This window comes from Pelophylax lessonae (genome assembly GCF_965119305.1).
Source record: "Pelophylax lessonae genome assembly, chromosome: 9".
NCBI classification, from domain to species: Eukaryota; Metazoa; Chordata; class Amphibia; order Anura; family Ranidae; genus Pelophylax; species Pelophylax lessonae.
The window spans coordinates 212,680,828-212,697,386 of record NC_138776.1 but is presented as its reverse complement, the minus strand read 5'-3'; the positions used below and the strand labels follow the sequence as shown (position 1 = coordinate 212,697,386).

The 16,559-nt window shown below is 44.5% G+C and overlaps 1 protein-coding gene across 2 annotated transcripts in view; it reads right to left on the bottom strand.

Moving 5' to 3' along the window:
- CDHR1 (cadherin related family member 1) overlaps positions 1-16,559 on the bottom strand; it is a 233,238-nt gene that overhangs the window by 81,884 nt on the left and 134,795 nt on the right. For both annotated transcript variants that reach the window (XM_082268497.1, XM_082268498.1), the window contains exons 11-13: positions 9,930-10,133; positions 9,651-9,803; positions 9,022-9,186 (exon numbers count right to left, since the gene is read on the bottom strand). In XM_082268497.1, the coding sequence (XP_082124623.1) occupies positions 9,022-9,186; positions 9,651-9,803; positions 9,930-10,133 (522 nt within the window). The remainder of the gene's footprint in view (positions 1-9,021; positions 9,187-9,650; positions 9,804-9,929; positions 10,134-16,559) is intronic.

Here is a 16,559-nt window from a genome sequence, read left to right as displayed (position 1 = left end):
TTTTTTATTTTCCCTGCACGTAATTGGGTACTCTTTGCAAAATGAATTTTCACCACATTCATTAAGCTAAGGGAAAATTCCCTTGCAAAGCACACATGACTGTGCATAGTTAACGACTTACTTGCCTTTGGTACATCAAGCCCATCCATGAAGTTAAATGAGACCTCTTCAGCCAGGGGCACAGCAACAAACCCTTTCCCCACTCAATTAAGGTTTTTTTTTGGTTTCTGTTTTTTTCTTATTGCGATATTTGTCTTTGTTGAAGAGATTCCATTTCACATTCTGTTTTGGTGACATGGCAGATGATGAAGGGAAATCTTCTTAGAGGAGACAGTAATGAAGCCTGAAACATGTTCTAAGACTTTCTCACAAAAAAAAGCAAACCCCTTTTCTACATCATTTTTAAACAGCACTGATTTAAATAGCCACTGGATGGACAATCCACACAGTATTCACTGTGTGATGGCTCAGCATACCAACATTGTACCAAGCCAATCCAAGGGGCTAGGTATAATGTGATTGCTGTGATTTGTCATAACAGCAACCGAATGCTAATACTTACAGTGTTGATCCCTCTCCTTTTCCCTTACAACAGGGGAAGGAGAGAGATTGAGCAGATGGGGGAAACATGAATGGAATAGCAGATGAAGATTCATTCATTGAATTCATTCATTGATTCAATGACACAGGGATCTTTTTAACCCTTCCATGCCCAACTTTTTTTTTACATACTATTTCCAGACTTTCCCGCCCTGTGACCTGTATATTACTGCTTTCCCTCTCTTAACCTGCACACACTGAACATTAACCCCATTCATCTCCAACCTGCCACTGGCATGACCTGTACATTTAAGGTATCTAGTGCAACATTCCCAAGCTCCATGTTTAACCACTTTAATGCCACTCTATAGCTGAAAGACAGCTACAGTGGGGCTTTCTCATTCTGGGAGGGCGTCCATGGATGTGCCTCTTGCGAGCTTCCTGGGGTGCACATCGGGCTCACTCTGTGATCACTGCGTCCTTTAGACACAACTGATCACACATCAAAGTAAACAGCCAATCACAGAGGCCCTTTACCATGTGATCATGTTTTGCACCTAAGGATCAGTCAGTAATTATTCATTTCATGCACCCAGCAGGTGGTGCTGTGGAGCAGAGGAGCAGAGCGCGGGATCAGAGGCTGTCAGGGCGTGCAGGAGAGAGGAGTGTGTTGTGCGTGACCGACCGACCGACCGACCGGCCGACCGCGTGTGAGTAACCCCCCCCCCCCCCCCAGGAGAGCAGCGGCGGGGAGCGGCGCTCGAACCCCCCCCCCCCCCAGAAGCGAGCGGCAAGCGGGTCGGGACCCCCCCCTCTCTTATCGCGGGTGGCGAGCGGTACAGTAAACCCCCCCCCCCCCTTTTTTTTTTTTTTTTTTTTTTTTTTTTTTTTTTGCGGCGGGCGGCGAGTGGTGCGGACCCCCCCCCCCCCCCCACCCCCTGACAGAGAGGGAGCAGAGGAGACTAGCGGAGCAAAGGCTGACCGGGAAGTGACAGAGGGAGGCGGGTGCAGAGCGGAGACTGACCGTCTGAGGGAAAAAAAAAAAAAGCCAGGAACTGCTAGAGTCAGACTTAAAGGGACATACACTAGGTAAGTAAGACTGGTGACTGAGATTGTACACTGACTGAGGGTGTAGTGTAGTACCTGAGTACCTGTGAGTACCTGTTACTACCTGAGTATCTGCGAGTATCTGTGAGTACCTGTGAGTACCTGAGAATCTGTGAGTACCTGTGAGTATCTGTGAGTACCTGAGTACCTGTGAGTACCTGAGTATCTGGGAGTATCTGTGAGTACCTGAGTATCTGGGAGTATCTGTGAGTACCTGAGTATCTGGGAGTATCTGTGAGTACCTGAGTACCTGTGAGTACCTGAGTATCTGTGAGTACCTGAGTATCTGTGAGTATCTGTGAGTACCTGAGTATCTGTGAGTACCTGTGAGTACCTGAGAATCTGTGAGTACCTGTGAGTACCTGTGAGTACCTGAGTATCTGGGAGTATCTGTGAGTACCTGAGTATCTGTGAGTACCTGAGTATCTGTGAGTATCTGTGAGTACCTGAGTATCTGTGAGTACCTGAGTATCTGTGAGTATCTGAGTACCTGAGTATCTGGGAGTACCTGTGAGTACCTGAGTATCTGGGAGTACCTGTGAGTACCTGAGTATCTGGGAGTACCTGTGAGTACCTGAGTATCTGTGAGTACCTGTGAGTACCTGAGTATCTGTGAGTACCTGTGAGTACCTGAGTATCTGGGAGTATCTGTGAGTACCTGAGTATCTGGGAGTACCTGTGAGTACCTGAGTATCTGGGAGTATCTGTGAGTACCTGAGTATCTGGGAGTATCTGTGAGTACCTGAGTACCTGTGAGTACCTGAGTATCTGTGAGTACCTGAGTATCTGTGAGTATCTGTGAGTACCTGAGTATCTGTGAGTACCTGTGAGTACCTGAGAATCTGTGAGTACCTGTGAGTACCTGTGAGTACCTGAGTATCTGGGAGTATCTGTGAGTACCTGAGTATCTGTGAGTACCTGAGTATCTGTGAGTATCTGTGAGTACCTGAGTATCTGTGAGTATCTGTGAGTACCTGAGTATCTGTGAGTATCTGAGTACCTGAGTATCTGGGAGTACCTGTGAGTACCTGAGTATCTGGGAGTACCTGTGAGTACCTGAGTATCTGGGAGTACCTGTGAGTACCTGAGTATCTGGGAGTATCTGTGAGTACCTGAGTATCTGTGAGTACCTGTGAGTACCTGAGTATCTGTGAGTACCTGAGTATCTGTGAGTACCTGAGTATCTGGGAGTACCTGTTACTACCTGAGCGTTGTGCGTCTGACCGGGCTGTGCGACTCGGGGTTGTGCGTCTGACCGGGCTGTGCGACTCGGGGTTGTGCGTCTGACCGGGCTGTGCGATCGGGGTTGTGCGTCTGACCGGGCTGTGCGACTCAGTGTTGTGCGTCTGACCGGGCTGTGAGACTCAGTGTTGTGCGTCTGACCGGGCTGTGCGACTCGGTGTTGTGCGTCTGACCGGGCTGTGCGACTTAGTGTTGTGCGTCTGACCGGGCTGTGCGACTCAGCATTGTGCGTCTGACCGGGCTGTGCGACTCAGCGTGGTGCGTCTGACCGGGCTGTGCGACTCAGTGTTGTGCGTCTGACCGGGCTGTGCGACTTGGTGTTGTGCGTCTGACCAGGCTGTGCGACTCAGCGTTGTGCGTCTGACCGGGCTGTGCGACTCAGCGTTGTGCATCTGACTGGGCTGTGCGACTCGGTGTTGTGCATCTGACCGGGCTGTGCGACTCGGTGTTGTGCGTCTGACCGGGCTGTGCGACTTAGTGTTGTGCGTCTGACCGGGCTGTGCGACTTAGTGTTGTGCGTCTGACTGGGCTGTGCGACTTAGTGTTGTGCGTCTGACCGGGCTGTGCGACTTAGTGTTGTGCGTCTGACCGGGCTGTGCGACTTAGTGTTGTGCGTCTGACTGGGCTGTGCGACTTAGTGTTGTGCGTCTGACCGGGCTGTGCGACTGAGGGTTGTGCGTCTGACCGGGCGGTGCGACTCAGTGTTGTGCGTCTGACCTGGCTGTGAGATTGTGAGTGTTGTGCAACTGAGTGTCAAGTGAGTGGAGCGGAATACCAGAGGGTGAGAAGGTAGCGTTAGGAAGCCAGGAAATAGCCACATAGGATAGGCTTAAATTACTGAATCCCCATTAGATTAGATAGTAGGTACAATGCCCGGCGGGTGTGGAGATGCGACTCGGTGTACATCTTGTGATATGTATGCGTTCCTCGGTCATGCGATCGAAGGCGAATACAAATGTGCAAAATGTGAGCACGTTGCTTCCCTGGAAGCTCAGGTCCTGAATCTAGGGAAGCAGCTGGCAACACTGAGACGAATGTCCATGCCGGAGGAGAGCCAGGATTGTACCAATCAGGTGCAGGCAGGGGTCTGCACAGAGGTGGGCGGAGTATCGGAGGTGCAGGCATCAGAGCAGAGTAGAGGGGTGACAGTTAGGAGGGGTAGAAGGGAACAAGGCAAGGAGGCTGATCCTGGGCTGGAGCACCCCAATAGATACGCCCCGTTGTGTGATGTTGGGGAAACCAGTCAGGGACCAGCATTGCTGGAGCAGAGCGACGCCCCTAGCTGCCAGGGGAAGAACTCCTCCAGTGAGGCTGGGAGAAAGGGAAAGGAAAGACAGGTGCTGGTGGTAGGGGACTCAATTATTAGAAGGGCAGACAGTGTAATCTGTGACCAAGACCGTGTGCGCCGAACAGTCTGTTGTTTGCCGGGCGCTCGGGTTCGGCACATAGCGGATCGGGTGGACAGATTATTGGGTGGGGCTGGGGAAGACCCAGCTGTCATGGTACACGTGGGTACCAATGACATAGGCAGAGGAAGACGGAGAGTCCTAAACGATTTCAGGGACTTAGGCGCTAAGTTGAGGACTAGGACCTCCAAGGTAATATTTTCCGAAATACTACCTGTACCTCGAGCCACACCAGAGAGGCAGCGGGAGATTAGGGAAGTTAACGAGTGGCTGAGGAGCTGGTGTAGTAAGGAGGGTTTCGGGTTCCTGGAGAACTGGGCCGACTTCTCAGTCGGTCACCGGCTCTTTGGTAGGGACGGATTGCACCTAAATGGGGTGGGTGCAGCCGTACTGGGTGCGAGGATGGCCGAAAAGTTAGAGGGGCTTTTAAACTAGGGAATGGGGGGGAGGGTACAGATGTAGAATTACCCAGTGGAAAGCAAGTTTCAGAGGGCAGAAATGGGGGCATTAGCGATAGGGTGTGCGGAGCTCCTATACCCAGGGTGGGTACGGGGAAAAATCAAGAGAGCAGCCTAAAAACATCAAAAGAGGATAAATATAACCGATCAAAATTACGAGGTTTGTATACCAATGCCAGAAGCCTGGCCAACAAGATGGGAGAGCTGGAGCTGCTGATATTTGAGGAGGACTTAGATTTTGTGGGGATAACTGAGACTTGGTTTGACAGCTCTCATGACTGGATGGCGTCCATTCAGGGGTATTCCCTTTATCGCAGAGATAGAGAAAGTAAAAAAGGGGGAGGGGTATGTTTGTATATTAAGAACAGTATACAGGTAAATATGAGGGATGATATTAATAATGGAGCTATGGACGAGGCAGAATCCCTATGGGTAGAGCTTCAAAGGGAAGGCACGGCGGGGAAGGTAATATTGGGCGTATGCTATAGGCCCCCCAACCAGAGGGAGGAGGGTGAGGCGGACCTCATGTTACAGATAGGATTGGCAGCAAGGATGGGAAATGTCATTATAATGGGGGACTTTAATTATCCAGATATAGACTGGGCAGAAGGAACCGCACACTCAGCCAAGGCTCGGCAGTTCCTAAATGTTTTGCAGGACAATTTCATGGGTCAGATGGTGAATGCACCGACAAGAAGCAATGCGGTACTTGACCTACTGATTACCAACAATACAGACCTGATCACGGATATAGAAATACGGGACAACTTAGGGAACAGTGACCATAGGTCAATTGGTTTCAGTATTAATTACAGTAATAGGAAACACAAGGGTAATATAAGGACGCTGAATTTCACAAGAGCCAATTTCCCTAAACTGCGCTCGCTGCTAGAAAATATCAAATGGGATAGAACCCTGGGAACAAAGAACACGGAGGAAAAATGGGAGTGCTTCAAGAGCATACTTAACAAAGGGATTGACCAGTGCATTCCACAGGGAAATAAATTTAAAAGAGCAAAACTAAACCCTGGGTGGCTAAACTCCAACATTAAAATGTATATTAGAGCTAAAGAAAAGGCCTTCAAAAAATACAAGACTGAGGGGTCATTGGCAGCATTTAAGCACTACAAAGAGTGTAATAAGAAATGTAAAGATGAAATCAGGGCGGCTAAAATAGAACACGAGAGACATATAGCGGAGGAGAGCAAAAAGAACCCCAAGAAGTTCTTTAAGTATATAAACAGTAAGAAAGCCAGGCCAGAGCACATTGGCCCCATAAAAGATGATAAAGGAAAAATGGCCACTGAGGACAGAGAAAAGGCGGAAGTGTTAAATAATTTCTTTTCTTCAGTCTTCACAAAGGAATCGGGGGGCTACACGAAACCCGCTTGTAAGGCCGAACTAAATAATACACCTCAGGAAGTGCCGCCATGGCTAACAGAGGATAGACTTAGAGCTAAACTAGAGAAACTTAACATAAATAAATCCCCGGGACCGGATGGCTTGCACCCGAGGGTTCTTAATGAGCTCAGCCAGGTGATTGCCAGACCATTATTCTTGATCTTTAAGGATAGTTTACAGACGGGTATGGTGCCAGCTGATTGGAAAAAAGCCAACGTGGTACCAATATTTAAAAAGGGGCCGAGATATATCCCGGGTAACTATAGGCCGGTCAGCCTAACATCAGTAGTCTGCAAAATTTTGGAGGGGATGATAAGGGACCACATACAAGACTTTAGTAATGAAAATGGTATTATAAGTAGAAATCAGCATGGATTCATGAAAAATCGTTCGTGCCAAACCAATCTGTTAACCTTCTACGATGAAGTGAGCTGCCACCTAGATAAAGGTAAGCCTGTGGATGTGGTGTATCTGGACTTCGCAAAGGCCTTTGACACCGTTCCTCACAAACGCTTACTGTACAAACTAAGGAAGGTAGGTATGGATCATAAGGTGAGTACCTGGATAGAGACCTGGCTCCAGGGGAGAGTCCAGAGGGTGGTGATTAATGGGGAGTACTCGGATTGGGCGGGTGTGGAAAGTGGGGTCCCCCAGGGTTCTGTCCTGGGACCAATCCTGTTTAATTTATTCATAAATGATCTAGAGGAGGGGATATCTAGTACAATCTCAGTATTTGCAGATGATACTAAATTAGGCATGCCAATATCTTCTATGCAGGATGTGGAAATCTTGCAAGCAGACCTGAACAAAATAACGGGGTGGGCAACCACATGGCAGATGAGGTTTAATGTAGAAAAATGTAAAGTAATGCACTTGGGTGCCAGAAACCAGAAAGCAAGCTATTCACTAGGGGGTGAACCTCTGGGTGAGTCTAGGATGGAAAAGGACTTGGGGGTACTGGTAGACAACAGGCTTGGCAGTGGCATGCAATGCCAAGCCGCCGCAAGCAAAGCCAACAGAATACTGGGATGTATAAAAAGGGGGATTCACTCCAGAAATAAAGAGATTATTCTCCCGCTCTACAAGACTCTGGTCCGGCCACATCTGGAGTATGCTGTCCAGTTCTGGGCACCGGTCCGCAGGAAGGATGTGCTGGAACTGGAGAAAGTCCAGAGGAGGGCAACAAAAATAATTAGGGGAATGGAGGACATCGGCTATGAGGAAAGACTACAAGCACTGAACCTATTCTCTCTGGAGAAGAGACGATTGAGGGGGGATATGATATCAATGTACAAATACTGTACTGGCGACCCTAGCATAAGGAACAAACTATTCAGAGAAAGGGAATACAATAAGACACGTGGCCACTCACTAAAACTTGAGGAAAGGCGGTTTAACCTTAAAGTGCGTAAGGGGTTCTTCACTGTAAGAGCGGTAAGGATGTGGAATTCTCTTCCACAAGCAGTCGTATCAGCGGGGAGCATAGATAGTTTCAAAAAACTATTAGATGTACACCTTAAAGACCACAACATACAGGGGTATACAATGTACGGTTAAAAGCAAACACACACGCATCATGGGTTGAACTGGATGGACTTGTGTCTTTTTTCAACCTCACTAACTATGTAACTATCAGCTGTGTCCAATCACAGCTAATCACAAGTAAACCGACTTGCAGTTTATTGTCAGTCTTTTCCTCACACGCAAGCCTGCCAGTAGATTGTTTACACTGATCATCAGGGCACTGATCATCAGTGCCCTGATGATCAATGCAGCTCTATCAGTGTCAATCAATGCAGCTTATCAGTGCCGATCAGTGAAGCTTATCATTGCCCATCAGTGTCACCTATCTGTACCCATCAGTGTCGCCTCATCAGTGCAGCTTATCAGTACCTATTCGCAACATTTTATAAAAGAAACTACAAAAAACTTTTTTTGGGTATTTTTTATTTGTTTATCTATACTGTCCTGGCAGAGGGAAGGGGGGTTTATTAGACCATATTTTTGGTCTTTTTTTAAAGCAAAAAAAGATTTATGGAAAATGTCAGCATAATTACAATTGTATTTATTACATTTTTTATATATAATTTAATTGGGTTATTCAAAGTAGTACATAATGTATGTAGGTGTTTCTATAAAGTTTTTTTATTTAATATAATATTGTAATTTTACTTAAAGAGCAACTCTACTTTTATTGGGGAAAAAAAACATTCCCCTCTGGGTGATGCAAGGATTTTAACAAACTTTGTTGCAGAGTCCTACATATTGCATAGCGGGGCAAAGGAGCAGAGAACTCTACTGTTGGGGGGGGGGGGGGACAGGGGACACTACTGTGGGGATGGTGTGAAGGGGAGCAGAGGACACTACTGTGGGGGGAGTGATGTGAAGGGGGCAGAGGATACTACTGTGGGGGGAGGCAGAAGAGGATACTACTGTGGGGGGAGGCAGAAGAGGATACTACTGTAGGGTGGGATTTGAAGGGGGCAGAGGGCAATACTGTAGGGGGATCAGTGATGTGAAAGGTGACAGTGGACACTACTGTGATACACTATTTGTCCTACCATGCTGTCTTTTTATTGGAAACTTGATAGGTATTATTGTGTCAACCCCCCCCCCCCCCCCCCCGGATCTTTGATTACCTCCATGTTGTCCAGGTAGGTCTAAACCTTTGAAAGGTGTTAAATATGGAAGGAACATTAGGAATTGTACATTTTAGGAAAAAAAATTGGTTATGAAGATCTATTACAATAAATAAAATGAGTTGAGATGCCATCACTTTGCAATATGCAGTGAGAGATTAAACTTATAATATTTTTAATTGCAAAACAAAACTAAAATAAACTTTTTAATAAATATGGTACACTCACCGTCACAGCTACAACATTGGAGCCTCCTGGGGAATTTTCTGGGATTCTAGCAACATAATACTCTGAGGAAAATTTGGGCACATTATCGTTAATATCTAAAAGATGGATAGTTATATCTGCTGTTGAGCTGAATTTTTCTGGAGTGTTGACTTCAATGGCAAGAAGCTATAGATGGAAAAAAAAAACTGTTAGAAACACATTAACCTGTGGAGCTCATAGTCATTTCCTACGCATGGTTAAAACCATAAAAATTTATTGTGTTATATTTATTTAAAAAATCAGGATGTTTATTGTTGGCTTAAAATGTTGAATTTTTAAAGGAAATTAAGGTATTAGCTTTGGATATTTCGATATAAAAAAACCTGGCTGAAAAAAAGTAATATACTACAGCAACAAGGAATATGCATTAAAAGGAATTGTATCCCCTTAATAAATAATTAAAAGAAGTTACTTTTCAGACTTTCCCAAGTACATAGATAGTGAAGTTGAAAAAAGACCATCTGGCTCAACCAATAAAAAACAAAAAACAGTGAAAAAAACCCAACCATACAAATCCATATACACAATCCTATACCTGAAGATGATCCAGAGGAAGGCAAAAAGTAGCATTAAGAGGAAAAAATACATACCTTAAAAGTTAACAAATGAAATTTCTCATAGTCTATTCCAGCAGAGTTCTCCACGATTATTGTCACTTGAGCCTCATTTAATACAGTCTGTGGCACTACACGGAAAATTCCTCCTGGTCCAACCAAACGCAAGTTAAATTTTGCATTTGCTCCCTGTTAAAATTATTAATATAATTCAATTTAATACATTGCATTGCAGGACATCAGTAATATCTTTAACAGTGCATTATATTTGGTACAGATAACAGAACACAGGATAATACAGAATAAGTTAGCAACCTGATCTGAATCATTGACTGTGATTTTAAGTCCACGTAGTATCTCTCCCTCTGGTGGATGCTCGTACATGGTAAGTTCAAAATTGTTCTGGGGTCCATTTTCTCCATAGAAAGTTGGAGGGTGATTATTTAGATCAACAACTCGGATGGTCACTACTGTAACAGCATGGCCTACCACATCCCCATTTGATGTTAGTTCAGATGCCTGAAAAAGAAATATTAAAAGAATAAAAAAACATACATCATTTTTAAAGAGGCATACCAGGTAGAGATGAGCAAATCAACTTTCAAATCGGGTACATTTGCCATATAAATACAATTTTAAATGAATTCAAGCAATAGGTATTTATGAGTTTTCACTGCAGAAACAACAGCTTTATTAAATTACATTTGCATGTTATCTTATTTTACAAACACAGCATGGAGCAGGCAGCATGGTTTATTACTGGCCACACTAGGGTCGTGAACAACCGACCACCGTGTTCACCATCAAGGAGTCTCATGGATCCGAGTCATCCATCTGGACCCACATCCAGGCACTCTTATTACCATCAGTGGTATGTGTGTTTGGCATGCACAATTGTCCAATAAGCACCTTGATTATCTGGAAACACCCCTGAGGGTTGTTTATGCACCCAAAACCCTAATCCTTCACTAAATAAATGGTGTTCCTAAATGTTATTGAATCATTCTGCTACTCATTACACCACTTGGATCAGTGCTCTCTGTGAATGTCTTTCTATTGTACACATAACACATCACATTGCAATGAACAAACCTCTTTCCACAAGGAAGCCTGCATAGAGGGGGTGATTTAGGCTTTACGCATTTACTGAAGCAATTTTAAATCCCAATGCACGGGCTTAGAAAAGAAATAGGCAGCGGGTGTGGAGTTCCCTATGGGGAAGAACATACCTGGACTTCGAAGTGGCAGCAGGTACTAATAGGATTTAGGACCATTTAGGACTATTTAGGACCAAGAACTAGAAGAACAGATGTAAATAAAGTAACTTGACGACTCCACGCCTCTAGTGAGCATTTAGGAGTCGTCAGGTGACGGTGCCTGGCGTCAGCCATCTTGTGTTGTTGAGCTTGTGGATTCGCTTAAGGTGAGAAGCTGAGAGAGAGGTTTTTCATCCCCTATATTGTAAGGTAAAGTGATAAAAGGCATTGTGACAGCAGAGACTCAGATTCTGAACTTTGGCCTTGAGTGATTATCTTTCTGGAGATGCCTCCTTGATCGTAAGATGGACGTAATGCATAGAGGATCAGTACCACTGTTGTTTCTTCCTTGTGGTGTTTTTGACCTTTAAGGTCTTATACATCTGGTAAGCAGGTCTTATTTGCGGTGGTGGATACTCACTGGCGGCGGAGGATACTCATCACGTGTGTTTCTCATATGGGGATACTACATCCATATTCATCACTAATTGTGTTTTTCATGTAATTACTGGATCTTCATCAATCACGATTTTGGGACTATTTTTGGGACTTTACACTCACTTGGTTGCAATATATCATTTTTATTGTTCTGATTTATTTACTATCATTGGTTTGACTTTCATATATCAACACTGATATTATTTGTTAATTTTTTATTTATTATTATTGTAGCGCAACTTTTTGATTTTGATTTTATTCCCTGCTTTGCAGGAAAAGAAAGTTCATCATTACTTCTCCACTGACAGGACAGGGCTCTGCCTTGCTTTCATAGGCAGGGCTCTGTCCTGTGTGAGTTCCTGATGATCAGAATGTGCCAGCAGTAATCCATTGGCTAGCACCCGCTGATCAGCATCTGCTGTATTTACTCACAGCACAGCCGGGTCGCCTGCACCGTGTGTGTATGCCCCTCACCCGGAAGTGCCGGATTGCATACCTAGTACGTGATCTGGAGCAGGAAAGCCGCCTTGCCACTGTATATGTATGTTATATAGTCAGAAAGAGGTTAATTTAGTTTTGTTTATTCATTTTCTAACAGATTTCAGGTTTTCGGAACAATTTGAATTTGGAACGGTCAAAAAATGATCAATCAATTCGAATTCTGTGTGAAGAATAGCTGGTTGTTAAGGAGCAGGCCAGGAAGCCACAATAAGAGCTGTGAAAATGTGGAATAGACTCACTTAAAGTGTTACTAAACCCAGGACCCTGCATTTACTCTATCTGGTCTTCCACAGTACACAGAACATGGAAATGCGGAAGGGCCAGCAGGTCAGGAAAGCCAGGAGGGGGGGGGGCAAGCGCATACCTCCTCCTGAACAGGTAGATCAGCTTATGAGTGTACCTCTCACCGCAGCCATCAGTGCAGTCTACCAGTGTACCTGTCACTGCAGTCTTCAGTGCAGCCTATAAATGTACCTGTCCCTGCAGCCTTCAGTGCAGCTTAACAGTGTACCTGTCACTACAACCATCAGTGCAGCCTATCAGTGTGGCTGCCATGTCCAAAAAATTTTATACTAGCGAGGAGGCATTTCAAATCCTCAGTATGATGGTTGAGAGCAGCGTGGAGCTCTCACCATCCAATTCTGATTCAGAGTACGAACCTGTTGAAAGTGTAGTGGACCAGTGATCGAGTCAGAAAAGGAAAGGGTCCCTCCTAAAAAGATAGGACACTCTAAAGACTATGCAGCAGCACAATACACCCCAGTGGTGAATCTGCAAACACCCAGTGTGCTAGACCCCAGGATGAAGGGCTAAGTACTAGTACTGGAGTATCACACCAGACCCCAAATATATCTCTCACATCACTGGAAAATCTATTATGGCTGCCTTCCAGCTCAGGATCAGCTACAATCCCCCCTTTCAGCGCATAGTCAGGTGTGCATACCAACATTTTTATTTATTTTTCCCTAACAATTTACTTCAGATGATTTTGGACCAGACCAATCTTTTTACCCACCAAAATATCGCAAACAACCCCAATTTATGCTATGCCTGTCCGTTTAAATTCTTTTTGGGCCTCATTATTAGCATGGGGCACACAAAAAAATACAATTACATGCTTACTGGTCCACCTACACCCTCCATTACATGCACATTTATTCAGCTGTTATATCCAGGCCAAACTGACATGATCATGCGTTTCCTTCATTTGAGCAACAATACACAGTGCCCTCCCCGAGATCATCCTGGCTTTGGCGAACTATACAAAATTTGCCACAAATTCATTTTTTCCAAGAGATTTGCTGAAATGTATGTCCCTGACCAAAACATCTGTGTGGATGAGTCCCTTGTTCACTTCACTAGTCGGCTGGGAATCAAGCAATATATTCCCAGTAAAAGGGGCAGGTATGGATTGAAGCTCAACAAATTCTGTGAAAAAGCCACAGGATATGTGCATGCCTTCTGCGTGTATGAAGGCCAAGAAAAAAAAAATGAAGTCCAAGATTCCCAGCTCCAGCTGCCTGAGTGCCCTAACCTGCATTGGTGGAAAAATTGTCTGGGACCTGGCTTTAACTCTATCCCAAAAGGAGTATCAAATCTACCTGCATAATTATTACACATGCCTGCCACTTGTACTGCCAGAAAATCTTGGCCTGCAGTACCAACCGAAAAAACAGTTAGGGTTTTCCACAAAGTCAAGTGACCACAAGGCTACAAAGGGCAGGGGGGGGGGGAGAATCAGCAACTCTGAGGAACAGTGGTACGAGGAAGTGTTGGCCATGATGTGGCGGGATTAGAGAGATGTGTACATCCTGCCGCAATCCACCATGACACTTCCGTGGAAATTCACAGCAGACACAGTCCCACCTGAAAGCCTGAGTGTGTCAATGATTATAATTAGTTCATGGGGGCAGAGTGGATTTAAATGGTCAGATCACATCACAGCCCTATTTAACAACAAGAAAGTCCTTCTACTAGTATAAAAAAGTTGCACTTTTCCATTTGGCCATTTATAATGCATATGTCACTTACCACGCAAAGACCCACCACCTTTCTCAAATTTATAGAAGATGTCATCACTGATTTACCAGCAAGGATCTCCACCAGAAAGCATTTGCTCTGTTTCTGTGCAGTCCTCATGAGCGGCATTTTTCTGAGAACATTCCACCCACAGGCGGAGGCCAAAGACACCAAAAAATATGTTGGGTATGCAGCATAGGGGGAGTTAGGAGAGACACCAGTTTTCATTATCCCCAATGTCCCTCCTAACCAGGTCTTTGCATCAGACACTGCTTCCGATGTTACTACACATTAAAATATTAGGTATAGTGCCTATATTTCTAATAGCCTGCCATTTTCCCATTCTGTGCTGATAGTTTGCCTGCTGACTTCTACGTGAATTATCCCTGGCCTGTTTATTGATGATACCTCTGCCTGCCGTCTGGATCATTTATCAATCAAATTTCTGCCTTCCACCAGAGCTGACCCTGTTCTGTTTATTGACAATGCTCCTGCCTGCCATCTGGATTGCTTGAAAACCACATTTCTGCTTTCCACCAGAACTCGGCCTTTTATCAACCATGTTTTTTTCCTGTGCTTTGACTGATTTTTTGCCCTGCTACTATAGTAGTGGGATTCAAGACAACACAGGGGTCTCACATATTTGAGGGGCTTCAGATTAGTGTTCTGTTTAGAGAAAAATGTTTTTTGATTTTCTCCGGGTTTTGTAATTCCTGTATCAGGATCTGGAGTCTGGAGGCTTTAAAGAGATTTGGGCAGAAAGAATCCTCTACTTCTGTGCCCAGGTCTTACCTGACCGAGCCCTCAAGCCTGATGTTCCTACCTGCTGCCTGGACCAAGACTTTGGCTGTGCTGGCCATATCTCTGACTGCTGCCTGTAATGACCCAGGACTTTTCTGGACCACGTTTCTGTCTGCTGCCTGGACCAATACTTTGGCTGTGCTAACTCTGCCTGCTGCCTGTACTGACCCAGGACTTTTTATGGACCATGTTCCTGCCTGCTGTCTGGATGTCAGCCTCCTGTCTGTAATGACCCCGGCCTGTTTATGGATTTTTCCTGCCTGCTGCCTGGACAACTCATTCGGCTATTGCTGACCACATCTCTGCTTCCTGGACCAATGCTCTCCTCTGAAGACAACTAATCTACTAAAACCACAGGTAATATTTTGTTTACTCTTTGTTTAGATAGGCTGTGAAAAAGGGTTACACCTGTGGTATTGCCATAGTAAGAAGAAGTAGCAGAATGTATTTTGGGTGTAATTCTTGACAATTGACAACTTTGTGTAAAAAAAAAAAAAAAAAAAAAAAAAAACTTTTTCCTTTTCTTTCCACATTTTTCAAAAACTTGTGGAAAAAAAATAACATGTTCAAAAGACTCTTAATTTGTCATAGAATATACATTTGAGTGTTTGCTCTTCAAAATGTGGTAATTTTGTGGACATTACCACAAAATTATTTGTGGTTTTTCCACTCTACAAGACTCTGGTCCGGCCACATCTGGAGTATGCTGTCCAGTTCTGGGCACCGGTCCTCAGGAAGGATGTGCTGGAACTGGAGAAAGTCCAGAGAAGGGCAACAAAAATAATTAGGGGAGTGGAGGACATCAGCTATGAGGAAAGACTACAAGCACTGAACCTATTCTCTCTAGAGAAGAGACGATTGAGGGGGGATATGATATCAATGTACAAATACTGTACTGGCGACCCTAGCATAAGGAACAAACTATTTAGAGAAAGGAGATACAATAAGACACGTGGCCACTCACTAAAACTTGAGGAAAGGCGGTTTAACCTTAAAGTGCGTAAGGGGTTCTTCACTGTAAGAGCGGTAAGGATGTGGAATTCTCTTCCACAAGCAGTCGTATCAGCGGGGAGCATTGATAGTTTCAAAAAACTATTGGATGGACACCTTAAAGACCACAACATACAGGGGTATACAATGTACGGTTAAAAGCAAACACACACACACATCATAGGTTGAACTGGATGGACTTGTGTCTTTTTTCAACCTCACTAACTATGTAACTATGTAACTATGTAATTTCCATTATCCTGGTGCTCCAGGGCCTTCAAAAGTGTGATAGGTAGTCAGGAAATTAGATGTATAATTTATGTCCCTAGGACCCAGGGCCACCTGAAGGTCCTCCTTGGATGTTGGACCTCTCTATGTGGCTAGGGTTTGAAAAAGTCCCACACATATGGTATTGCCATACTCAGCAGCAGTGACAGAATGCATTTTGGGGTGTAGTTCTTGGTATGTATATGCTGTGTATAAGAAATATCTTATAAATTGACAACTTTGTGTAAAAAAAAGTTTTTATTTTCTTTCCACATTTTCCAAAAACTCGTGGAAAAAATTACATGTTCAAAAGACTCATTATGCCTCAAAGAGTATACAAGACTTTGCAGTGTTTGATTTTCAAAATTAAGTCTTTTTTTTCTGGTGTTTCCATTGTCCTGGTACTCCAGGGCCTTCAAAATTGTGATACTGTAGGTAGTCACAAAATTAGATGTGTAATTTATGCTCCTAGAACGCCTCAATGAAGGTGCTTCCTGGATATTGGGCCTATGTATACTATATTGTCAAAAGTATTGGGACTCCTGCCTTCAGGCACATGAACTTTAATGGCATCCCGGTCTTAATCTGTAGCGTTCAATATTGAGTTGGCCCACCCTTTGCAGCTATAACAGCTTCAATTCTTCGGGGAAGGCTGTTCACAATGTTTAAGAGT